General features: G+C 40.2%; 1 protein-coding gene across 1 annotated transcript in view; it reads left to right on the top strand.

Moving 5' to 3' along the window:
- Positions 1-2326: 2326 nt before the first annotated feature.
- Positions 2327-25907, top strand: part of CACNG3 (calcium voltage-gated channel auxiliary subunit gamma 3) — an 88876-nt gene continuing 65295 nt past the window's right edge. Inside the window, exon 1 of the mRNA XM_028524923.2 lies at positions 2327-3222. Within this exon, the coding sequence (XP_028380724.1) occupies positions 3012-3222 (211 nt within the window). The 5' untranslated portion in view covers positions 2327-3011. The remainder of the gene's footprint in view (positions 3223-25907) is intronic.

Genomic DNA, 25907 nt, shown 5'->3' with positions numbered 1-25907 from the left:
CACTCTGTGATCAAAGGCTCAGTACAAAACTTCATTCTTTTTACATGTCCCTTTCTCTCCAGAAGAATTGTTCACATCCCCACCCATGATTGTCATCTTCATATGCCTGAGCTCCTGACCCTTCCCCCCAACCCAACACTGTTCTACCTGGATACCTGATTCCTTCTGCTGAACTTTCTGGGCACACTTTGTCTGAGTTTGACAGAGCTGAGGAGGTGGAGACAGAGATGCTCTTGTTTTACCGTGGTTCTGGTGAGTGGAGTGATTGGTTCACACTCTCCTTAAGCTCAAAGTCCACTGACCTTTCATCTACATGGTCCTGCTTTGAGAAAAGATCTTTCTCATCCCTGTTGAAGTGAGGAAACAAACAGACAGCTCCTGGAATGGCTGCTTTTGGTCATTATTAATTATTTCATGTTGTTTGTTTCACCTCCATGTTACATGTGGCCTTTTTAAGTTGAGAGGCAAGTTTTCTTTCTGGGAAAAGAAACCTCTAGAGAAGGCCCTGTGCATCCCCCCATCTCCTGTCATTCATTTTGGTTGTGTGGCAAATTTTCAGTACTATTTTCTCTTCACAAATCATGTTTGTAAACCACAATACATGCATATGCACAAACCCACCATATACCTATACCCAGGCATGTATACCCACACTTGCAAACAGCTATGCACTTACAGCAAACACATTCACATGGCCCATAACATTGCATGCAGGCACAGACTCATATTTACATGCCTGCTTTACTCTACAACAAACTCAGAACTCATAATTAAATTAAACACAGCACAGGTAAGCATTCAAAAACAAATGTGCTTGATTATATATCTGGACCTATGCATGCACATGCATGTATATCTAACATCAAGAACCAAGTCTTCAAGTGACCTTAGCAAAAAAGAAAAAGTAGCAAAGTCACCAATAAGTTGTGTGCTGCATTTAGAACTCTTCAATACATTGCTGTTACACAGTCGTCTGTATGGAATCTCTCAGACAGCCAGAGATAGCACCAGGAGAAAATATGTGTCTATGATTACCTCCCATTATATTTTTGTCCAGACAAGTAACATTCAAACATGGCAGTTGCTTATGGATACAACTCAAGAATGGCAGAAATAACCCAAGCACCTTAATTCCAAACACTGGCCTCTGGGTATCCATCCTATCGGGCCACAGGGGAAAAAATTAAGGCATTCTGTGGACTGTTTTAAGTTAACTCAGTTAGTGCTCAAGTACATGCTAGAATACATAGTAATAAAAAGATGGTTAAGTGCTTTTTTGCAACACTGGCTATTACTTAGGGAGAGTCTCACTTACTTTTGGGTGTGTGGTGGCATCTGCACTTTGGACTAACAAGAACATAAGACTTAACTTTACCTGTCTCCTGTTCTGAATTAGAAAGGATGTTAACAAATGAATATCCCAGGGATCTTTGGAAAGAATCTGACATTTTCAGTGACTTTCCCCTCTTGAATCCATCACACACACACCCAATGTAGGAATGTTAAAATATAGGATGTATATTCATAGACCAATATTTCACACCCCTTTCCCCAAGTCCATGATATGTGTACAACAGAGTCTGTATAGAATTAGCTCCTGTCTTTTAGAAGTACATGATTGTATGTAATAACCAGTTCCAGGTCTGATCTGAGCACCTTGTCTCTGGTGTAAACCAGAGAAAAGAGAGTAGACATACTGCTTTGTTTTGTGGGGAACAAGAGTGAAACAAACTATACACAGATGTGCCTGTGACAACACTTTTTGCCCTCCCAAGTGAGCCATAGAACCGACGTCCAGAGTGGCAGCCCCTTTAAGAAGACTCGATCTTTCCCAATGGGCCCCAGCAGCGCCCGCAGGAAAAGGCAAACTTGCCTGGCTCATGGGTGATGGGAACTGGGATGGGGATTGTGGGGGGCGGGGGGAGGAGGGGGACGCCACGTTGGGTGAAAGCTGTGAGAGCACCACAGTGCGCTGCGGTCTTCTCTCCCCTTCCTCTTTCCTTAACCCTTGCGGGAGCGGAGGAACAGGGTTGTGGTGCAGTGCAAGGAGCCGGGACTCGGACTGTCCTGAGCTCCCCAAACTTTGAGCGGAGCGTAGGCTTAACTGGACAGCCCATGGCTACAGGGCGTTGGGGAGGAGGACCCTTGTGCAGCCGAGGTCTTTAGCCCAGTCACTAGAAAGGCTAGGGTGGAGCAATGGTACTGAGAGACTGGTAGCTGCAGGTTCAGCTCCACGGACCTGAATGGAAGGCCCGGCGTTTGGAAGGCGGAGGCGGGGCAACGGAAAGGGAGCTGTCCGTTCAGCACCACGGACCCCTTTTCCCTCCACTGAAACTGTCAGCCCCAGCCCCAAGACTATCTTTTCTCCAGTTTGAGCGGGGGTGTCGGGAGCAGGAGGAAAGCTTTCTTCGGAGGCTGGGAAGCAGTGAACACTCTTCTCAGCGACCCGCCTCCCAGCAGTGCTATTTTTTGCCATCCGCCCTCACCCCCAGCACACGCGTTCGCGCACCCACAAGCACACACGCACACACACACACACACACACACACACGCATACACGCACGCGCGCGCGAGCGCGCGCGCGCACACACACATACACACAGAGACCTCTCTAGATTTCTTTGCTTTGAGTCTCCCGGGGCTGTGAGGAGCCAGGCGCATCTCAAACCGAGCTGATAGCTCCAGGTTCCGGAGCCATGCGCTGCACAGACTCTCATCTTTACCAAGCTCCTGAGGAATGAAAGGAACCCAGGGACCCTCAGAAGACAGCAGTGATGTGGACCAACCCCCTGGAGCCTGCACCCTTCCGAGGGCCATAGGAAGACCAGGGAACTGGAGAGAGCTCCAGACAGGAAATTCCAGCTTTCCCAAAGTCCCTGTGGATGCTGACAAAAGGAGATAGGAATTTTTGGAAGAGCCTGTCCTAGGTTATCCAGCTGCAGAGTGATTTTTTTTCTCTGGCATTGAACTTCCCCTTCAACCCCCAGCCATTCAGAATACCATGAAGAATTATGAGGATGTGTGACAGAGGTATCCAGATGCTGATCACCACTGTGGGAGCCTTCGCAGCTTTTAGTTTAATGACCATTGCAGTGGGCACGGACTACTGGTTATATTCCAGAGGTGTGTGCAGGACTAAATCTACAAGTGATAATGAAACCAGCAGGAAGAATGAAGAAGTAATGACCCACTCGGGGCTCTGGAGGACATGCTGCCTGGAAGGTATTTACAAATTCCTCTCAGTGGCCCCTAATAATCCAGTTTCTGATATTCTGATACTCCACTGGGGGGTTGGGGGAGGTTGAGGCAGTGAATGGAAGGAAAAACAATGGTTCAAATTATTGCTGAGAAGGTGCAGACATCCAGACTGTTCCCAGCAAGACCAATGCTGTGTTGTGTAGGATGAAGGGGTTGGATCTTATTGATTGTTTTTAGTATAAGCTTCATGATATGAGGTTTTATAGCACTCTAGGTAGCTTCTGCAATTGAGAAACGTCCTCAAATACAAAAATCCTTAAACATATTGTGAACTGCTTTGATCTCTGGCTTGACATGGGGTCTTTGTTTCTGTTTAAATTATATTTCAGTGGGAGAGGGGAGGTAGGAAGAGGGAGAGGGGAAAAGACACACACACACACACACACACACACACACACACACAGCGCAACTCCTTGACCTAGTCTGATACACTCTAAGCTATTCCTTATTTATCAACATAGTCTTATCAATTTCTTCTGAGTTTGGTCTAACTAGATATTTTCATGAACTTCCATTGCCAACCAGTTCCACACTAACATATGTGAACTCCTGCACACACACACATACACACATACACACATTTTAAGCATATTTCCTTTTTAATACACATTTTATTATTTTGGGATAAAAACAAAACTGAAGTCTTGGTATTTGGTATCCACATGTCTTCTTTCCTAAATCATCCCAACACCCCAAAAATACATTTCCATGATATTTGCATAAGACTGATTCTCCAAGAATGGTAGCTTATTGTTTCTAATTTTAAAAATTGAAAATTAGTTCTCAATTATAATGAAGAGGACAGATCAATGTTAGAATGTCAAGCTCTTGGGTTTAAACTTGCCTTCACTACACCAGGAGTCACTCTAAGCATCACTAGACAATGGCTGGATGTCAGTGATAGAAAACAGAAAGAGAAGAAAATCAAAGCTTTTGGAGCCTATGTGCCTGAGGGAAGGCCCTGGTTTAAAGGGTTAGAAGGGAGTTTACATGGGCTTCTAAAGAATCTCTGAAGGTTGTCACAATCATGGGTAAGAAAAGCTGGGTTTTCTATATGCTCTCTTCCCTTGTTCATCATTGGTTCTCCATGCCTGCATTCTCACTGGCTGGCACTCATCAGGGCTTCTTGAGAACTTGCATTTATGTCAATCATTTAGGAAATCATGCTATGACATCACTTGCTAGTGTAATATTGCTTCATTCCCTGGCCTTCTTCCCATGTTCCGACACTCTGAACAACTGCTCTCTGACTGCAAGACTTACTACAATTGAGTCTGCTTCCAATGCAGATTTGTAGCTGGTGGAAAGTCCAGGTGGGAAAAGACTATTTTAAATGCAAAAAGAATCACTGTACATGAAGTCAGAATACCTGGGTAATGCTGCAAACTATCTGCACAGCCTTGGCTAAAACGTTTGTCCTATTCAGTTTATTAATCTGGAAAATGATTGATTTGGAATAGGTGGTCTTAAATTAGCCCTATCCAAACCTCTTATTTTATCCAGTGTACTGATAGAAATTAAAGAATAATTGTTTAGGAAATAAAAAGCTAATATTTGTGATCATTTGGTGTTGGGTATGGTGAAGTCATTTACCTTAGGAAATTCTATAATTTGCTTTCTTATATTGACTATAAGGAATTGAATGATCTTTTGTAAAGCTGTAATTTTGTGGATGTTTTGATGCCTGCACGGTTCTAGGGGTGGCATAAGAAATGATCGGAGACCCCTACCAATATCTACACATGTAGACCATGTTTCAGTTATTTCTGATTCTTTTGCCTCTTGTAACTAAACCTCAGAATGCACAATTCAACACCAGTTCTAGCTTCCCCCTTTAGGACCTATGATTCCTGAACCTTTAGCATTTCCTGACTGAAGTTTTCTCTTTTCTCCAACATCCTGTCTTATGCCCACAATCTGCACAAGGAATTTGAGCCCCACCCAGGCATTCTGTGGAAAGTGAGAATTTGAATTAAATAGGAATTGGTTGAATCTAAAGATATGTTCTTGGTTCAGATGAATTCTTTTGAGAAAATTTGTTGCAGTCTCCATGCAATTTGATCCAGCGTGCATTTTTGTTTACATTTTTGAAGTACTAGATACAGTAAGAGGCATAAACTTTAATGACTCACAATAAAATTTTAGCTATATGTACACCCATATAACCAATGCCTAGATGGGCCCAGCTGAAACTGAAGCCAAGATTTTTCTTGGAGGGTGAGGAGAGATGGAAGAGGGTATAGGAAGGATAAATGGTGATAGAAAGAGAGTTGACTTGGAGTAGTGAACACACAATACAGTGTACAGATGATGTGCTGTGGAATTGGGCACCTGAAACCTGTGTAATTTTGTTAACCAGTGCCACCCTGATAAATTCAATAAAGAAAAAGAATAAACAAACAAACAAATGCTACAACTGCTATTAAAAAAGATTTTTCTTCATGTAGTGACTACACCAAGTGTTCAAGGAATTTACAGGAGCCTCTGCTTTCTGCATGGGCAGACACATGCAGTAGATGAGCCTATGCTCTGATGGGATGAAAGAGCACAACCATTTCCTGTTTGGTATCTCCCAGAGCCTCAACATCTTCATTTTTTCTGACCCTTTAAGTGTCAAAGGATAATTACAGGGTAGAAGTAGGGGTTTTGTAGCTCATTTTTTAAGATATCAAATTAGAAGAGTCAGTTCATCCACACTTTTTTAAGAACCATGAGAGAATGTAGCCATTTTGCCCAGAAGAAGAGAATGCTCAGCAGGAACATGACAACTGTCTGCAAATCTGAAGAGCTGTCAGGAAAAAGAGATTTGAAATGCTTCGTGTGGCTTCAAGGGGGTAGAAGTGGGAGCTAGAAGTAAACAGGTTTTGCCTCAGTATAAAAATGTATTCAGTGTAGAATAGGAAGCTTTAAGAGGTGATGAGTTCCCCACCACTGGAGATATTCAAGTATTAGAAAGGTATTCAAGTACATCAAATGCTTTCAAACTTGGCTAGTTATCAGAATCACATAAGGAGCTTAAAAAGTAGATTATCAGATCCCACAACTAGATTCTCTATTTCCATAGGTCTGCAGTGGATCACTGGAGTCTAAATTTTCTAAAAGTCCTACAAGCTATTATGATGTTAAAGCCAATGTGTACTGAATATTTACAATGGGCTTAGGGATGACTACATGTGTTAGGAAAGATCACATTACTGAAGCAAGAGAAGGAATGTTTCCAGTTTTCATTTCTATAACTCACCATAATGTCATTTATATTAGCATTTACTAGGAGCTAGGACTGTTCTAAGAATTTTGAAAAATTAATTTTCTCCTTCAAAGGAGCTCAGTGATACAGGTGTTACTGCCTTCACTTTATAGATGGGGAAACTGAGGCTGGAGAAGTTATATAACTTTGCCAAGGTCACATACTTCAAGTCAGCAGTCACTTACTTCACCTAAGCCATGTTGCTTCTCAGAGCACTTGCTAGAGAACATTAACTAATGCACTGGTGGATATAGATTGCTACTATAATGTACAGACATTAGCTTGTGAAAACGCCCAGACACATGGCTCTTTCCATTCGGATGCCCCACATCCCAGAACACTCAGCATGCCTGTGCAGTGTCTGCGGGGGCACAGGAGCCACCAGACAGGTTCAGACTCAGAGGCAGCAAGGACATGCTTGGAATATAAAAACAATCGACCTATGTAGAGATACCCACACTGAGAAACCAGAACAAATGCCTGACTCATTATCTGGAAAGTATGCAAAGCATTCATGGAGTAGTGCCCCAACCTGCTGTAGGTTTTCAATGGCAACGTGTGAATTTGAATGAAAACATGCTTGACATATGATGCTTTCATTGGGAAAACCTCTTTCTTGAAGTCCTAGATACAATCAAAATGATGGATTTAGACAGTGGAAAGACCACTGCACTGGCCTAAGAGCGAGGAACCCTGGCAGCTAATCACATTTCTGTCACTAATATTTACATGAATTGTGCATGTTATTTTCCTCATTTGGATCTCCATTTATCCAAATCTAAAATGAGAGCCTCAGCCCTGACTGGTGTGGCTCAGTTTGATGGGCATTGTCCTGTAAAACAAAAGGTCGCCAGTTCCATTTCAGTCAGGGCACATGACTGGGTTGCAGGTTTCGTCCCCAGGTGGGGCACTTACGAGAGGCAACCAATTGATGTTTCTCTTCCACATCGATGTTTCTTTCCTCTCTTTCTCCCTCCCTTACCCTATCTCTAAAATAAATGAACAAACAAATACATCTTTAAAATGAGAGCTTCAGGTAATATTAGGGAGTGCCAATCCAAATTTTCATGTGGACTAGGCAGGTAATATAAAGTGTGAAAAAAGCATTTCACAGTATTCTTCACTCAATTCTATGGGGATCAGGAAGGGGTAAGAGTGCATTTAGGAAGATGTAACTGAAACTTTGTCTCAATGTGAGGGCAATAGAGAGTGGTGGGGGCTGTGGCAAATTAGAGAGCTCAAGCCCATTCTAAGGGACAATTACTACTTAGCTTAAGTTGATTTTTACCTTGGGGAAATATGTACCAATTTGGCCCAATATTTCAAATTTTAAAATGCCAGATATAAAATGTCTTGATCTTTAAAATACAGGCAACTAATTCAACTTTTTAGAAAGATATTGTCAGCCCTGGCTAGTGTGGCTCAGTGGATTGAGTGCCAGCCTACAAACCAAAGGGTCACAGGTTCAATTCCTGGTCAGGGCACATGCCTGGATTGTGGGCCGGGCCCCCAATCAGGGGCATGAGAGAGACAACCACATGTTAATGTTTTTCTCCCTCTCTTTCTCCCTCCTTTCCTCTCTCTCTCTACAAATAAATTAATACAATCTTTTTAAAAATAAAAATGTTCTTAAAAAATAAAAATATGTTGTCAGCTAAAGCAAACTTGCTTTGTAGCTGAATTTGACCTATGGGCTGCCAGTTTTGAGCCCTAGAAGTTACCTAAAAGTCCTTTTTAATTCAAATTTATTATATTTTCAAATCTGAATCCTGAATTGCTCTTCATTAGTCAATAATCACTTTTTAAATTCATTTTTTAAATGCCTACTAAGAAAAGGAAGCCCATTTAGGACTTTAGGGCATGGAAATTAAAATTATGGAAAAGAGTTTCAATAAACTGCTATTTCTGCTACAGATGGGCCTGGATGACATCAAACATGTGGCTGAAATTTTTTTAAAAAAAATTAGCCCATCATTAGAAGTTCTCCCATATTTCCAAATCTCCAGATGGTTGACTTTTCAGCCAGATGGGGTTCCAGCTTTATTTATGTGTTCAGAAGCCTTCGGGGAAGCAGGAAAGATGTGGTTGAGGATGGGTTGAGACAAGGATGTAACAGTGGTTAAGTATTTCCTGTGTACCAAGCCCAGTTCCAGGTGCCTTCACACACATGAACTCATACTTTTCCTATCTCCCAGTAGAATAGAAACTTGATAAAGACAGAGATTCTTGCCTGTTGGTGGCACTGCAATATCCCTAGAGCTTACAAACAGTATCAAGTAGTCATTTCTGTGCCTCCTATTCTAGATCTAATGTTGTGCCTTCCTTTAGACATGAGTGTGAAATATATCAGAACTGTCTTACTCTTTTTCTTACTCCTGAATGTCTCCCTATTCCTTTTCCTGAACTGTTCCTCCTTGTCCCTAAAGCCCAAGAAAGACATGGGCTGGAGTGTTCAGGCAGGGTGACGAAGAGTGACCATAACTGTGTTTGGGAGGTGGGTCAGGACTGAGGTAGTGGAAGTATTAATAAGGATGTGAGCCTGACTAACATTCAGCCAGAACTTGTCTGTATAGCCACACAAGTTATTAAAATGTTAAAATATTTCCTTACCTGTTGGTAAACAGCTCCTGGCCCAAGTCCCCAGCACCTACCCCCCACCAAACCCCCACCATCAATACAGCCACCCTAGCCCTTCCTAGAATCTCCCAGACATCTGTTAGATCTGTCAGATAAAGGGTTAAGACATGGCCCAGCAAGACCATCATGATCCTACTCCAGCCCTAAGAAAGCATCTATTCTGATTGGCAGGTCTTGGGTCCTACTAGTGTTTAAGTATTTTGAATCCTACTCCTAGATGTGTCATTATAGGTGGAAAGGCTATACTCTTCTTCTTTCTACCTCAAATCCAGCCCCTCTACCTTCTGACTCTAAGATTCTACCCATCTGAGGAAGTAGATGCCTTGAAAATACTTCTGCTTGGTTCATATTTGAAATTTTATCTTCTGGATTATAATAAAGGCAAGTGATTTGCATTCCATAGTTGAGTGGCCAGTGTGGGTTACCAGCATCAGGAAAAAATAAAACAAGGAATTGGGCAAAAAGAAGACTCTGTTCTTTTAATGATCTCATAGAGCGGTGTCTAATTAGCTTACCTAAGGGGCCCTCTGATTCTGTTGGGGAATGTAACTTTGTCTGACTTAGCTTTCATTATGAATTCAAGCCCAGCTGCATAGTTATATGTTTACTTGTAGAAAGCTTCAGAAGATGTATGTAAAGTTTTTGTTCGGTAGAGATGCAAGTGATTTCTGTTCATTAGAGGAGATCAACACAAATATTGTGGATTTATTGCCTACCCTGTGGGACATTAATCAGTTTTATATGTAACTTAACAATCTTATTTCAAAATACTTTCACTGAAAAAAAATATAACACCCTCTTTTGAACCAGCTTTGTCATTCAGCTGGTTCCCTCACTGGTGAATAACTTGACATGAATTCCCTGTGTATTTTAAAAGAACGAAACTGTGTTACTAACAATTTGAAAATTATACTCTTACATGTAGAAGTACCACCAATGAACCACTGTTTCTGAGGTTAAAGAGAAGCCTATATAAAACTCCAGTGCTGTTGTTCTTTTTCCCCATTCCCACAACCCTGCCAGAGCCCACTTTTTCAGTGTAGGAGTAAATGGGCCTTTAATAATTTATGAGAGACAAAAGAGAATATCAGACAACAGGGGTTTTGAGGTCAGGTAGACATGCATTTTTATCCTGGAAGTTGGTTAACCTCTGAGCAAAAGTTTCTTCACCTGTTAAGATAAGAAAACAAAAGTAGCAATTTCTTTCCACTGTTTCTGCCTCAGTTCTTCTTGTGGTTCCTTCATTCCTTCATACCTCTAATAATATGTTGACCAGTAGTCCTTGATTCATCCATTTTAGACAATATTTATTTGCTAAGAAAAACGATACTAACTTCCTTATACCACTATCTTTCCTCCCAATACTTTTAGTTCCTCAATGGTTTCAAGAAGCATTGTTCATCAAAATTGAGGGTGCCTGGAAAAAAGAGACTGGCATATCATTCCTGGGTTGGATACTTGTTAGTTAGCCCAACTGCTCATCTGCTCTTGCATCTACTTCAGCAAGAAAGTTGAGTTAAACTCCAGGGCCGAGAGAGAGACTGGCAACGAGGAAGCCTGTTAGGAATGGGGAGATCCTGTGAGTTTAGTAGATCCAATAGTGGATACCTGTGATTGAGCCATTTTGTCAGCATCCCACCCAACAGAGCAGCCTGTTAAGCAAGAAGTCATAGCCAGTGTTGCATGACATTTAAGAAGATGTTACCCTGCCCAGCAGGGTGTGGCTTAGGAGTCGAGCAGGGGTCAAGCAGTCATCCCATGCTTCACTTCCCAAACCATGCATCTTGGTTCAGAACTGAGTCTGTCTAAAGGGAGGAGGGCCTTTTAAAAATATTCACAAAGTACCTCAAGCTCAGCAGCATGGGGCCATGAGTTGTCAGTGCTGAAAGCTAATGCAGGGTGGAAGCCTTTTCAGGCTGGACCAGACTCAGATAGCCCACATCAGAGAAGGAAGTTGCAGTGGAAAGCCACCCAGGGCCCTCTGAAAACCAATACATGTATTTCTACAAGACAGTCAACAGAAAGCACCCTGACATGCAGAGAGGCCTTCATTACTGCTTCTCCAGTGCTAGCTAGCACAGCACTGGAGAAGCAGTAATGAAGAACAATAGAGGTTTGCACCTTCACCCAACCAAGTGGTATTTGGGCCTTTTTTTTTCTTTCTGCTCCCTGCCACAACATACTGAAGGTGCTAGGATCAGGGATATAACTTTACAATCAGATATACAATTGGAAATTTCAACAACCAAAAGTTACTGAAAAGTTATGAGATCTGCCCAAAATATCATTAAGGAAATGAAGGATTGGATATAACACAGTTGAAAAATAAAACAGTTACACAGTTATACTCCACTGATTTGAGACTCATAAAATAAACATGGTAAACATCATCATGCTTTGTCTCTAAAATTCTAAAAGTTTAAGACTCAACATTGTATAGAATGTGAAACATATATCTCAGGAGTTGGCAAACTACAACCCATGGGCCAAAATCATCTCATTGCCTATTTTTGTATAACTCATAAATTGATAATATTTTGTACATTTCTAAATGTTTGAAAAATAAATAATATCCAATAATATTTCACAACACATAAAAATAAGAAATTCATATTTAAACATCTATAATTTTTAATGTTGCCAATAAAAATTTGTGGAAAATTTTTTTCTCTCTTGTTATATATACACCTACATAGTATCCTCAATTTTGCTGCCTAGCCTGCAAAACCTAAAATATTTACTGTGTTGCCCTTTACAGAAAAAGCAAAGGTTGCTGACCCCTGCTATATCTCACTGAATGAATGTATAGAAATCTATGATAACATTTTATTTCTGGAAGTAAGTATCCTTTGTTTTTCCAGGAGTATTGAATTGCTTTTCTTTTTCTTTCACTATGTGCCTTTATCATAGACTGTTCATCTGATCAGACATTCTGTTGGGTCATCCCTTATTTCCTGGACAATTCTCACTTAGTCCTTTGCTCATGTACATATGCCTTGGCTTCTTTCTGAGACATGGAGAGGCTGACAGAAAGTCAATGAGATCCTCTTTTCTCTAATGCTCTCCAGGAAAAGGCAGCCCCTGACCACGTGCACAGTAAACATTTTTGGGGCTGGCAAGAGAAGAAAGCTTTGTGAATCAATGTTCTGATGGCAATAAAAAGAAGTGACACTAGTGGTAGTTCCAATCAGACAGAGATTTTGGGTGGGTGGGGGTGAAGTGTTTGAGGACCACAAAAGGCAGTTGGTATTGGGACTTTTTATAGAGGTACCCCCCCTCCATGTAGCTCCATGGATAAGATTTGGTATGCTCATGAAGCTTCAAGTAAAATGTGTGAATATGCACTTCTATGGAGAGTCTCATACTCCAAAAATTTTAAGAATAACTAATATATTGCTTGGGATGGAGGTGAAACCTAAAATGATACTTAGAATTATCTAAACATAGGTGGTAAATGAAGACACAAAAGTACAGAAGAAGTGCCAGAGAAAACCCAGTGAACATAAGGAGGGAAAATGACAGAACCCGAAGAAGTATTGACACTTATGGGACAAGGAGCAGGGGAGCTGGTTAAAACTGAGAAAAAGCAGAAATTAGGTAGGAGAAGGAGAATTCAAGATTTAGCTAGCATTTTGAAGATCTCTCAAGGCTTGCTCCCAAGTGATGCCGATAAATAGTAAAGTCTAGACTAGGAGCTCCCCTGTCTAAGAGAGCTCTCAGCAAGTCAAGAAACTCACCTCGGGGCTGCTTTCTGAGTTTGCACGAGGAACTCACTTCCAGGGTAGGTGTGCCCTTCCTCCTGGGATCAGTAAGCAGGTAAGATTCCAATATGGATCTTCAGGTCTACTTCCAAAGAAGCTGAAGAAGAGGATGGACTATGAGAATCCCAGAAAGAGGTGACCAGGAATTAGTAAAGATAATTAATATCTAACACTTAATGAGCACTTTGTGCCAAGCTATGATTACTGGGACAGATGAAGCATTCATTTCTGGGCTAAACCCTGAATATTTATTTATGTACTTAACAGGTATATACCATATGTCAGGTACTGTTCTAAGTAAGCACTTGACAAATAGTATTTAATCCTTGTGACTTCTCAGGAGTAAGATACTTTTATTGCCTCATTTTACAGAGAGAACCAGAAGAGCACATGGTTAGGAAGAAACAGACCTGGGACTCCAACTCTACTCCATGCAATTGGATAAACAGATGCAAATGTATCTCCTAATAGCCCTATTTGCCACTTGTAGGCCTATTTCACATGAGGCAACTGAAGCTGAGAAGTAAAGTAGCTCACACGTTACTTGCTGGGTGGTGGCAGGGCTGGCGCTTCAACTAGAAGCTTCACTGTAACCACCACACTCACTCCCTTAATTCAAGGGCCCAAACCTGGTGGGGTAGGTCTTCTCCAAACTGCCCACTACTATGTAAAAGACACTTTTGTGTCAGTCGTTGGCTCTGAATCTCTCAATGACTACAAATACTACCAAAAAAAAAACCCCAAACATTTGCCAATTTTTATTCCAAATCTAGAAAGCAAGGTCAAGGAAAAGAAATGGTACAACTAGCATGATTTAGATGTTGCAACACTAGGCTGCAAAAACAAACAAAAAACCAAAAACTTCAAATAATACCACCTCTTCAAATAGATCAAATATATATATATATTTTTAAATAGGCCATACCAATCATTAGAATTGAGAATAGTTTCTTTCCCAAAGAGTCTGACTGGGGCAGGTGAACAAACCATCAGCAGATTCTGACAACTTCTACACTGAAGATTTGGAGTTTGGAAACTCAGGGCTGCTGTTAAGTTTGCAGCTGTCTCACTTCCTGAGGACTAAACTTGGCCACATCATTTATTTGATTTCTTTGAGTTTTAGACTCTGTGTCAGGCAAGAGTCAAGATTTCTGACTGGATAACTCTGTGACTTAGGGATCTGCAGCCCACCCAATTCTCATGCAGTGCACTTAGAGGGCCAAAGGCATTTCTGAAGACCACCAAATACCCACCAGATCTGCAATAGACCAATGTATATTGGTCCTCAGTGACCTTGTGCCCGCATAGTCTAAAATTGGGCAACCAAGATGAGCTTGGGGCAGGCAAGACCTAACATCATCTGTCCACCTTTTAATCTGAGTGTTGTAGAGAAGCATTATCAAGTACCTTATTATTGTCAAAATATTCTTTATCTACCATATTTCCCTGAAATGCCAGCCTAGAACCAGAGCCTGGCTTATATTAGATGCTCAATGGATATACATTTAATTCGTTGCTTGAGGTAATTCAGTCACCTTGAGCTTCTCCTAGAAAACCATACTAATCTCTAGCAATCACTCTTCTGCTCTTATGTGCTTACAAATCACCTTTTAAATAATATCCTATAGTCCCTGCAACAAGTGTTAGTAATGCAGACTCCTATAGTTTGAGGCAGTCTGACTAGACAACATTATTTCTCCATCCCTTATTTTTTATATTTTCCTTGAATATTATCTAGAGTAGTTCCATAGTCTCATTAAACAATTCCCTCAATACTCTGGGGCAAACTTGGGGAAGAAAAAAGAAAGCACATGTTCTGTGAACATATTGTGCACACATCCAGCAGACATGGTTTCTATTCTTTGGGCATAAGATTCTATATATATTTAGTTACCTGCATGCTTAAGAAAAGGAATTTTTACCATTTTGTATTCTGCAACATATGCTGTTCAGCATCACATATAGCTGCCTTGAAATGCAATAACACCTACCTGTAAAATTAAAGTGATTAAAAACCTCATGGGTGTCTTCCACCTTCTCATCTATTATAAAATTCTACTGTCACCTGTGGAAATTGTTTTTGGCATAGAGCAGTTAATATAGATGCATGTTTATAGCAAATCATTTTCACCCTTCACTGATTCCAGGACAGCAGAACCAGTTAATTGTTTATCAGCTTAAAATGTCTTAAAATATATACTATCAAGTAAGTCCTGGTTTTTCAAAATATTACTTCTCAGAAAATTTGAATCTGGCTCACAATCAAAGGACTTTTTAAGTGTATAGAGAAAAATAAAAAGACCAAATCAAGAGGCAACAGTGTGAATCTGAGTCCAAGCTCTGCAGCACAGCATAGCAATTGTTCCTTTCTGCTCTTTCAATCTGGTGGGTGATGGCTTAGCTTCCAAGCAGTGAGGAGATGGCAGAGGTTGGGTTCCAAGCAATATTAAGGTCTGAACCCAGGAAAATTCAGTTTGGGCCTTTCCCCAAAACAATTACCTAGTTAGACTCCCTGGGGCCTAGCTGCAGTGGCTTCCCATTGGCTGAGAAAATGGAGAGTCTTGGCCCTGAACCCTGGACTTCCTCCAAACTGTTCTACAGCAGGAGGATGGGCTGGGTGGGAAGAAGGATGAAATCCTAAATAGTGTGGTCAAGGTAGGGTTCCTGAGAAGGTGACATTTAATCTAAAATACGAAGGAGATGGGGAGCCAAGCCAGGTGGCTCTTAGGAGGAAAGTACTCCAGGCAGAAGGAACAGTGAATGCAAAGGCCCAGAGGTGTGGATGTTCCTAGGCTGTTCAGGAGCAAGGAAACCAGTGTGGTTGAAGAGGAGGAATGAGGAGGAGAAGCATAGAAGATCAGCCAGGGGTACTGGAGGCCAGGTAGTTCAGGATCTTAAAGGAAGTTGTAAGGACTTTGACTTTGAGTGCAGGAATAACATGTTCTTGAGTTTGCCATATCTGAGTCTTCTCCTTAACTGCATAATTTGCTGCTTGACAAAAAGAACAATTTGTCTTGTGATCTCCCTTGCTCCCTGCAGCAAGACTGTCAGCTCTAGTGTTTAAATCTTTTGCCTCATCTCTGCCTTGCTCTTCTCTAAGACTGGACACAGTGGAATAGCATCTCTTCATCATTGTTGTTCTTCTCCTGAAGATAAGGTCATATCATTTTCAGTATTATATTTCTCACTGTGAGGTACTGGGGTAAAAAAAATGACAAGAAAATGGAGGTTTCAAATGATTACTGAATCTTAGAGTCATTTTCCTATCAGGCAGACCTTCCCTAACTCGCAGAATCCCCACCCTTCTCCACTCCAGCTGGTATCTTCTCCCATTCAGGTCCCCCTTCCTAGCTTGGAGATCCTTAGGAGGTGTGACATGAGTGGTTTGCATTTGGAGGTACTTCCAGCCTGTGTCACCTGCCCTGTAAGTCCTTATTGAGCACCTACTATGTGCTAGACACTGCATTAGGTGCTGAGGATTCAGCAGAAAATAAAGTAGATAAGTTCCTGTCTTTGGTAAGTTCAAAAATGTGTAGGAAAGTGGGTGAGAAATGCACCCAGATGAACAGTGCAGGATGCTCATGGAGCTTGGAGTAGGGGTCTTGGATTAGTCATGGGAAGGGCCTTGTCACAGAAATGTTGTCTTAGGGCTTGTGCCTTGCCTACCATACGTGCTCAACACCCACCTGCCAAATGCAGTAAAAGCTTGTGTAGGGTTCACAGAGAACTGACTTCTAACTGCTAGGGGCTGGAGTGGAAATGAATTCAGCCTCCTGGTTTCTAATCCCTTAGGAAAGGGGGAAGAGAACAGGATGATTATCTCTAGAAATCCATGGAGACAAATTGAATGACTATACATATCTCTTGTTTAACAAAAAATCCTGGATATTTAACTTTTGTCCTATTCTTTGAGTAGTATATTTTTCTACTGTGTTTCTTAACTAAAATACTTTTAATATAAAAGTAATACAAAAACATATTTTCAATATAAATTTTTAAAACAGAAATAGACAAGACAAAGTTTCTCCTCTACCTTTACTACAATCTCAGTCCCTCACCCCTAAATGATTGCTACTTGCAGTTTAGTAAATATCTAATGAATATAATTTTCCTATTTTTCTGCTCAGTAAGTCGAAGAGATTAGAAATGTTATATTTTTCTCTTCACATTCAAACTCTTCATACTTTACTCAAAAGCTTTTAAACATTATCTTACAATTTATTAAGACATTTAGTTATGCACTGATGCAGACACCAGCCTGCAGTGTCTGTGGCATTATGGATGAGATAACAAGATAAATTCACCCAGAATTCTGAGTTCTGTGGAGGAAAAGGGGTGGCACGGCAACTCTCTCAAGGGGAGAGCACCCTGACCCTTGCCTTGACAAGCTTTTATTGGGTTCACTTTGCACAGGAATAAAGCTCATCAGTCATTGTCAAGCAGAAATGATTAAACAATAGATAACATTCAAAGAACTCTGAGGGCCTATTTTGAGTCAGGGTCAGATACTTAAAGCACCATAAAATTTTGGGGAACAAACTCACCTCTTGCTTGGTCCCTTATTATTTAAATGGAGGGTATTAGCAAACAGGTTTCATAGGATTTTATGCATTCTTTCTTAGGCCTGATTGCCCTAGGGAAACCCACCCTTTCCAGCACAGGGCAGCACCCACCTCCAGCATTGTTTCAGGCTTAAGGCATTGTTTCAGGCTTAAGTCAGGCAGGGGAAGTAAGACATCCAAGAGATTAGGAGACTTATTGCAGATAGAATGATGACTCAGGCTATGTCAAAGCTGAAGGGCAAGGGTCCATCATCCCCTTTTTCTATAGTGCCCAAGTCTTTCCCTGGGGTCCCCCATGATCATGCCTATCTTAGGTCGTCCCTCCCTTGAGGAATCTTACCCATCATTAGCTAACTGATCAAGCATGGGGTCCAGGCAGGGTGAAGTAAAAGAAGTAGAGGCAATGCCCCTGCCAGGGAGATAAGCTTTGTCTCCTTAGTGGCTTATGGTCCCAAGGTCTCTCACTCAGCCTTAGCCATGAGAGGGTCACAGCTTCTGAAACCAGGCAGGGCAGTTCCCAACAATGCACACAACTTAAAACATCAAATCACTTAGAAGTGTTTTTAATGACAAGCATTTACCTCAGGAGTGCTTGTGCCTCCTCACCCTGAGTCCTGCTCTTCATAGCAAGCTTTTCCTTTTTTTTCACCATTTCTGACTTGGTTTTTCTCATGGTTCCATCCAAAACTTGACATAATAGGTTCACCCCCTATTTCTTAATTTATAATCTATTGACTTTCTGCCATAATAGGTGAGGATTTAGCTAACTGAAGCTAAAAGTTGATGAGGTGGTGAAAACCTTGCAGGAGTGTCATACCTGTGGCCCACGGGCCATATGCAGCCCAGGACATCTAGGAATGTGGCCCAACGCAAAATCATAAATTCACGTAAAACCCTTTTTTGCTCATCAGTTTTCATTAGTGCTTGTGTATTTAATGTGTGACCCAGACAAGACAACTCTTCTTCTTCCAGTGTTGCCTAGAGATGCCCAAAATTTGGACAGCCCTGCTTAGGAAATCTGTGTGAGTCACATTTGGAAACACTAGCACTTACTAAACAACAATAGTGAGTGTATACTGAGTGCTTACATGCATTAGCCCACTTAGTCTTTTCAAGAGGCCAGTGGGGTGGATATTATACCCATTTTACTGATGAGCAAATGGAACTCAGAGAAGCAACTGTCCCAAATTTTCAAAGCTAGTGAGGGGTAGAGGTAGGATTCAAGCCCAGGCCTTTTAAATAAAAAAGCTGATGTCCTTAATGCTAATATCATAGCCCAGCATTCTCAAAGTGTGTTGTTAACCTCTGGGGGTGGGTAAGAGGAGCCCCCACCCAAGACCATGTCATGGGGGTCTGCAACATCAAGAGTATTTCATAGCAGCAATAAGATGTATTTGCCCTGTTTTACTGCTTTGACATTTTGCACTAATAAGACAAAAACAACTCTGAGTGACTGCTGGAGGCTGAGCATGGACCAAGGTAATAGCACCAAAGTATTTATCACCACCACTTACTCCTGTTCAAGAAAATGTTAGTTTTATTTGGAAAAGTCCTTGATGAAGCAGTAAAAAAACACAAATTTTATTATTATATTTTAATAAATCTCAAACATTGTATATAACAAAGTGGTAAGTACGTGTAAAGTGCTTGGGCTTTATGTCAAAGTGCAATGTTGGTCTCCAGGAAAGGCACTTGTGTGACTGAGCTGTGCATTGAACTAGCTGCTTTTCTCCCATGGAACACCATATTTACTTAAACAAACAATTGACAGGCAAATTATGGTTCTTCAGGGTTGGGGATCTGGCAGACATTTTCTCAAAAAATGAACTAAGTGAGCCTGTCTCTTCAAGAAAAGCAACTGGTAGTATTTGTTGCCAAAGATACAATTCAAAGTTTCAAATGAAAATTACAAATTTTCCTTTATCTGCTCCTGTGAGAAAGTGTGATTTTTAAAAAATATTGGGTAATGAAATGTGCTAAATTTGAAAGACCTGTATAACTCAGTGAACCAATATTTCCCATGACTATTGCATGATACTACAAAATTATCCATGGGTAAAGAGTCATTTTAGGCAAATGAGAACAATTGATTTAATGCACTAGAGCATGAAAAGTTAGTTACAATGGTTTCAGATTCCACATGGCAACTAGTCTTTAAGACACTACTGCTTGTTGAGTTTTGGTGTACTATCAAAAAAGACTAGCACAGTTATTTTCAGAGGCTATTCAAACACTTTTCTCTGCTACCCACATATATTTCTGAGCTATAATTTCCTCTGATACTTCAACCAAAGCATTTGTCAGCAGATCAAATGCAGAAGCAGACGTGAGAATCTATCCACCTTCTGTGAAGCCAGATACTAAAGAGCTTTGCAAAAATGTAAAAAGAAATGCTCTTCTCTCACTTTTTTGGTTTTAGTAGTTATTTTAATATAAATATGTTATTTATCTGTCCTGGCTGGTGTAGCTCAGTGGATTGAGCACGGGCTGGGAACCAAAGTGTCCCAGGTTCGATTCCCAGCCAGGGTACATTCCTGGGTTGCAGGCCATAACCCCCAGCAACCGCACATTGATGTTTCTCTCTATCTCTCTGCCTCTATCTCTATCTCCCTCCCTTCCCTCTCTAAAAATAAATAAATAAAATCTTTAAAAAAATATGTTATTTATGTTAATATGCCATCAGTCCTATCATTATTTTCAAGTAAATTTAATATGAACATTTTAAAAACTTTTCAGTTTTATTTTCTGATATAGGAAATATTGATAGACATAACCAACATGAATAACACCTCAATAGTTTGCATACATGTAAAGGCATTCTGAGACCCAAAACTTTGAGAATTGGTGCTTCAGCTCTATTCTAATTCTGTCCACAAACCTTACATTTGAGAAGAGGAAACTGAAGGACACATTTTTATACTTTTGTCAGATTTACTTCTAATTCTGCCCTTTTTTCTCCATTAAGAGATGAATGGTGGGTCCTGGTCACTCAGTTTTTGAGTTCTGTTTAGTTGCAGCTGAGCTAAGTCATTGTTCCCTGATCACTGGGATGCAAAAGGTAAAGGGAGATTTTAGTGGGCACTGAAAGATGTGCCTTTGATTAGAATGCAACCCTGCTGCTGTAAAGTTTGACTGAGCCTGGAGGACCAAATCACGGTGTCTTGTGTCTTTGTTCACAAACACCAACAAAGCTTTACCATGACTCCATAAAAAGGTGTCTGTGGCAAGATTCCTTACATGTGAGACAAAGCAGAGTGTATGAAAACTGAGCTATAATTTTGGTGGGTGGAGGTTTAAATTTATAAATTGTCTGTCTTCTACATGTATCATAACAGACTGTATGTGCTGATGGAGAGTTTGGGGAATGGAAGAGACTATTGGAGAGTCACAGAATAAAGGCTTCTCCTGGCCAGTCCCAGTGCCAGGCACTGGAAAGCAGAGAAATGGGAAATAGATGGGAGGTTTGGGGATGCTATCCAGAATTTCCGTTCCTGTCTGTTTATTGTTTTGTTAGTTCCACATCCATTTCTCTTCTTTTGGTGACAGTACAGTAGTTCTCTGTTATCTGGGATTTCACTTTACATGTCTTCATTTACCTGTCATCAACCACAGATTGAAAATATTAAATGAAATATTCCAGAAATAAACAATTCTTATGTTTTCAAGTGTGCCTTTCTGAGTAGAGTGATGAAATGAGATCTCAAGAATCTTGCTCCATTCTAGGTGGAACTCACTCCAGCCTGGCTCTCTGGATGAGCATGTGACCCAGGAATGATCTTGAAGATTACTGTAACTCACCAAAGTTCCACACTAAGGTGGATGTTTTTGCACACACCCCCACCCCGCCCCGCCAGGGTACATTAGGCAATGTTTGGTGACATTTTTGGTTGTCATGATTTGGGTCAGGGTATGGGGGAGTGTACTGATATCTAGTAGGTGAGACTAGGGAGGTCATTAAACATTCTGCCATGCACAGAATAAGTCCTAGGACAAAGATTTATCCAGCCCCAAATGTCAATAGGGCCAGAATTGAGAGCCCTGATCAAAAGATAATGGGAAACCACCAAAGGTTTAAAACAGAGGAGTGATGTGATCTGAACTGACATTTTATTTTTTATTATTTTTATTGAATTTATTGGGGTGACATTGATTTATAAAATTATATAGGCTTCAGGTGTACAGCTCTAGAATATATCATCTATATATTGAATTGTGTTTACCACCTCAAGTCAAGTCTCCTTCCATCACCATTTATCCCCCTTTACCCTCTGCTACCTCCCGCCATGCCCTCCTTTCCTTCTGGTAATCACCACACTGTTGCCTGTGTTTATGACTTTTTTTTTTTTGCTTAATCCCTTCACCTTTTTCACCCAGCCCCCCAAACTCCCACCTCTGGCAGCTGCCAGTCTGTATTCTGTCTCTATGAGTCTGTTTCTACTTTGTTTGTTAGTTTATTTTGTTCATTAGATTCCACCTATAAGTGAAATCATATGGCACTTTTCTTTCTCTGACTGGCTTACTTCACTTAGCATGATACTCTCCAGATTCATCCATGCTTTGGCAAATATTATTAATTTCTTCTTTTTTCCTACTGTGTAGTAGTATTCCACTGTATAAATGTACCAAAGCTTTTTTATTCACTCATCTACTGATGGGTACTAAGGCTGCTTCCCAATCTTGGCTATGTAAATAATGCTGCAATGAACAAAGGAGTGCATGTGACACAGGACCCCAAAAAAAGCCGAAATTAGGTTCTGGATGGTGGGCCCCTTGTAGTATAGGCTTCCCCTGCTAAGTAAGTGTTCTAGGAACCCATCTCTGTCAGTGTACCGCCTGGCATTGTTGTGAGAGGCTGCATCCAACTTCAGTGAATTTTTTTTGAAGACTCGGTGCGTTTGCCCATTTCACAATGGGTGATTTATGAGTGTACCTGCTCACACTGCACTAAGTGTTCAGCAGTTTTTGATCAAAAACAACATGATCCCTATGTCCCACTATTCCTATTAATCCAGATGAAAAAAGTCCTCAAAGGGAAACATTTTGCTGATGTGCAAGAGGTGAAACAAAAAATGATAGAAGCACTAAACAGCATCAAAATTGACAAGTTCAAAAACTGTTTTGAGCAGTGGAAAAAAGTCTCGATAGGTGCATTGCATCAAATGGAGAGCACTTTGAAGGTGACTGAATTTTAAACATGTAAGAATAAATTCACAATTTTTATAATTAAATTCCTGAGTTTTGGTGGGTCTTCCCTAATATGCTCTTTTGAATTAGTGTTTCTGGTTTCTTCAGAATCACTGGGTCATAATGCAGTTCAATTTTTATTTTTTTGAGGACTCTCCATACTGTTTTCCATTGTAGCTGCATCAATCTGTATACCAACAGTATAAAAATGTTCTTTTTACTCCACATCCTCATCAGTACTTGTTTGTTGATGATAGCCATTCTGCCAGGTGTGAGGTGATCCTTCATTGGGGTTTTAATTTGCATTTCTCTGATAATTAGTGACATCAAGTATCTTTTCATATGTCTATTGGCCATCTGCATGTCCTGTTTGGAGAAGCGTCCATTCAGGTCCTTTGCCCATTTTTAAAAAAACCTCACCCAAGGATATGTTTATTGATATTAGAGAGAGGCAGAGAGGGAAGGATGGAGGGGAGAGAGATGACGGAGATAGAGATAGAGATGGAGATGGAGATGGAGAGAGAGAGAGAGAGAGGAGAGAGAGAGAGGAGAGAGAGAGAGAGAGAGAGAGAGAGAGAGAGAGAGAAATATAGACTGGTTGCCTCCCATATGTGTCCTGACTAGGGACTGGACCCACAACCTAGGTGTGTGCCTGATCAGCGATTGAACCCATCTACAATGTTTTGGTGTATAAGATGATGCTCCAACCAAGTGAGCCACTAGACAAGGGCCTTTGCTCATTTTTTAAATAAACTGAACTCTGTTTCTTTGTGTGTTGAGTTGTGTAAGTTTTCAGTAAACTTTGGATATTAACCCCTTATCAGATGGCAAATACGTTCTCCCATTTAGTGGGTTGTCTTTTCACTTTGTTGATGGTTTCCTTGCTGTGCAAAACCTTTTCATTTGATATAGCCCCATTTGTTTATTTTTTCTTTTGTTGCCTTGGCCCAAAGAGATAAAATATTTCTGAAAAATATTGCTACAAAAAATGTCCAAGGTTTTACTGCCTATGTTTTCTTCTAGGAGATTTATGATTTCAAGACTAACATTTAAGTCTTTAATATATTTCGAGTTTATTTTTTGTATATGTACAATGTAAGAAGGTGGTCTAGTTTTACTTTTTTGCATATAACTGTCCATTGTCTAAATGCCATTTATTGAATAGACTATCTTTACCCCATTGTATGTTCTTGCCACCTTTGTTAAATATTAATTGGCCATATTTGAATATGCTTATTCTGGGCTCTCTATTCTGTTCCATAGATCTATATGTCTGTTTTTATGCCAGTGCCATTCTATTATGATTACTATGGTGCAGTATAGTTTGATATCAGGTAGCACAATTACTCCAACTTTGTTCTTCTTTTTCAAGATTGTTGTGGCTATTCGGTGTTTTTTGTGGTTCCACATAAATGTGCGATAGTTGTTTTATCCATTCATCTATTGATGGACACACGAGTTGCTTCCATATCTTGGCAATTGTAAGTAATGCTGCAATGAACACAGGGTGCTTATGTTCTTTTGAATTAGTGTTTTGGATTCCTTCAGATGTATTCCTAGAAGTGGGATCACTGGTTCAAAAAGCAGATCTATTTTTATTTATTTATTTATTGTATTTTTATTCATATAGATGCCTTATTTATTTTTATTTTTTGTTGTTGTTCAAGTACAGTTGTCTTCATTTCCCCCCACCACTCCCTCCACCCCAGTGATCCCCACCTCCCACCCTTGACCCCACCCATCCTTGGTTTTGTCCATGTGTTCCTTGTAGATGTTCCTGAAATCCCTTCTCCCTTTTCCCCCCACTATCCCCTCCCACCTCCCCTGACCACACTGCTTTCACAGTGGCTACCCCAGTCTGCATTCCCCCCAACAGTGCAAAAAGGTTCCACTTTCTCCACATCCTCTCCAGCATTTGTTGTTTGTTGATGTATTGATGATAGCCATTCTGATAGGTGTGAGATAGTATCACATTGCGGTTTTAATTTGCATTTCTGTGATGATTAGTGATGTTGAGCATCTTTTTATATGTCTATTGGTCATTTGTATGCCCTTTTTGGAAAAGTGTCTATTGAGGTCCTTTGCCCATTTATTAATTGGGTTGTTTGTTTTTTTGGTGTTGAGTTTTGTTAAGTTGTTTATAAATTTTAGATATTAACCCTTTATCAGATGTATTGGCAAATATGTTCTCTAATTCTGTGAGTTGTCTTTTTATTTTGTTGATGATTCCCTTTGTTGTGCAAAAACTTTTTAGTTTGATATAGTCTCATTTATTTATTTTTTCTTTTGTTTCCCTTGCCTGGGGAGATATAACTGATAAAAATTCTACAGGCACTGTCTGATATTTTGCTGCCTGTGTCTTCTTTTAGGATTTTTATGGTATGGGGTCTAACATTTAATTCTTTGATCCATTTTGAACTTATTTGTTGTGTATGGTGTAAGAAGGTGGTCTAGTTCCATTTTTCTGCATGGATCTGTCCAATTTTCCCAACACCATTTATTGAATAAACTATCCTTAGCCCATTTATGTGCTTGCTTCTTCTGTCAAATATTAATTGACTATAAAAGTGGGTTTATTTCTGGGCTCTATTTCTGTCCATTAATCTATGTGTATCTTTTTATGCTAGTACAATGCTGTTTTGAGTACTATGCCCTTGTACTATAGTTTGATATTAGGTAGCATGATTCCTCCAACTTCGCTCTTGTTTCTCAGGATTGTTGTTGCTATGTGGGGCCTTTTGTGGTTCCATATACAATTTTGAAATATTTGTTCTAGTTCTGGGAAATATGTCATTGGAATATTGATAGGAATTGCATTGAATCTATAGATCGCTTTGGATGGTATGGACATTTTAATGATGTTAATTCTTCCTATTCATAAACACAGTATGTGTTTCCACTTATTTGTACCTTCTATTTCTTTTCAGTGTCTTATAATTTTTCCAAGTACAGGTCCTTGCATCCTTGATTAGGTTTATTCCTAGATATTTATTCTTTTTGAAGCAATTGTGAATGGGATTTTTGTTTAATTTCCCTTTCTGTTAGTTCATCATTGGCATATAAAATTCAACTGATTTCTAGATATTAATTTTGTATCCTGCTACTTTGGTGAATTCATTTATCAGTTTCTTGGTAAATGAATTTCTTGGTGGAATCTTTCTGGTTCTTTATGTACAGTATCATGCCATCTGAAAATAAAGACAGTTTTACTTCTTCCTTTCCAATTTGGATGCCTTTAATGTCTTTCTTCTTGTCTGA

The sequence above is a fragment of the Phyllostomus discolor genome, chromosome 3 (genome assembly GCF_004126475.2).
Source record: "Phyllostomus discolor isolate MPI-MPIP mPhyDis1 chromosome 3, mPhyDis1.pri.v3, whole genome shotgun sequence".
NCBI classification, from domain to species: Eukaryota; Metazoa; Chordata; class Mammalia; order Chiroptera; family Phyllostomidae; genus Phyllostomus; species Phyllostomus discolor.
Note: the sequence above shows the minus strand (reverse complement) of the source record. Positions and strands in the feature narration are given on the sequence as shown.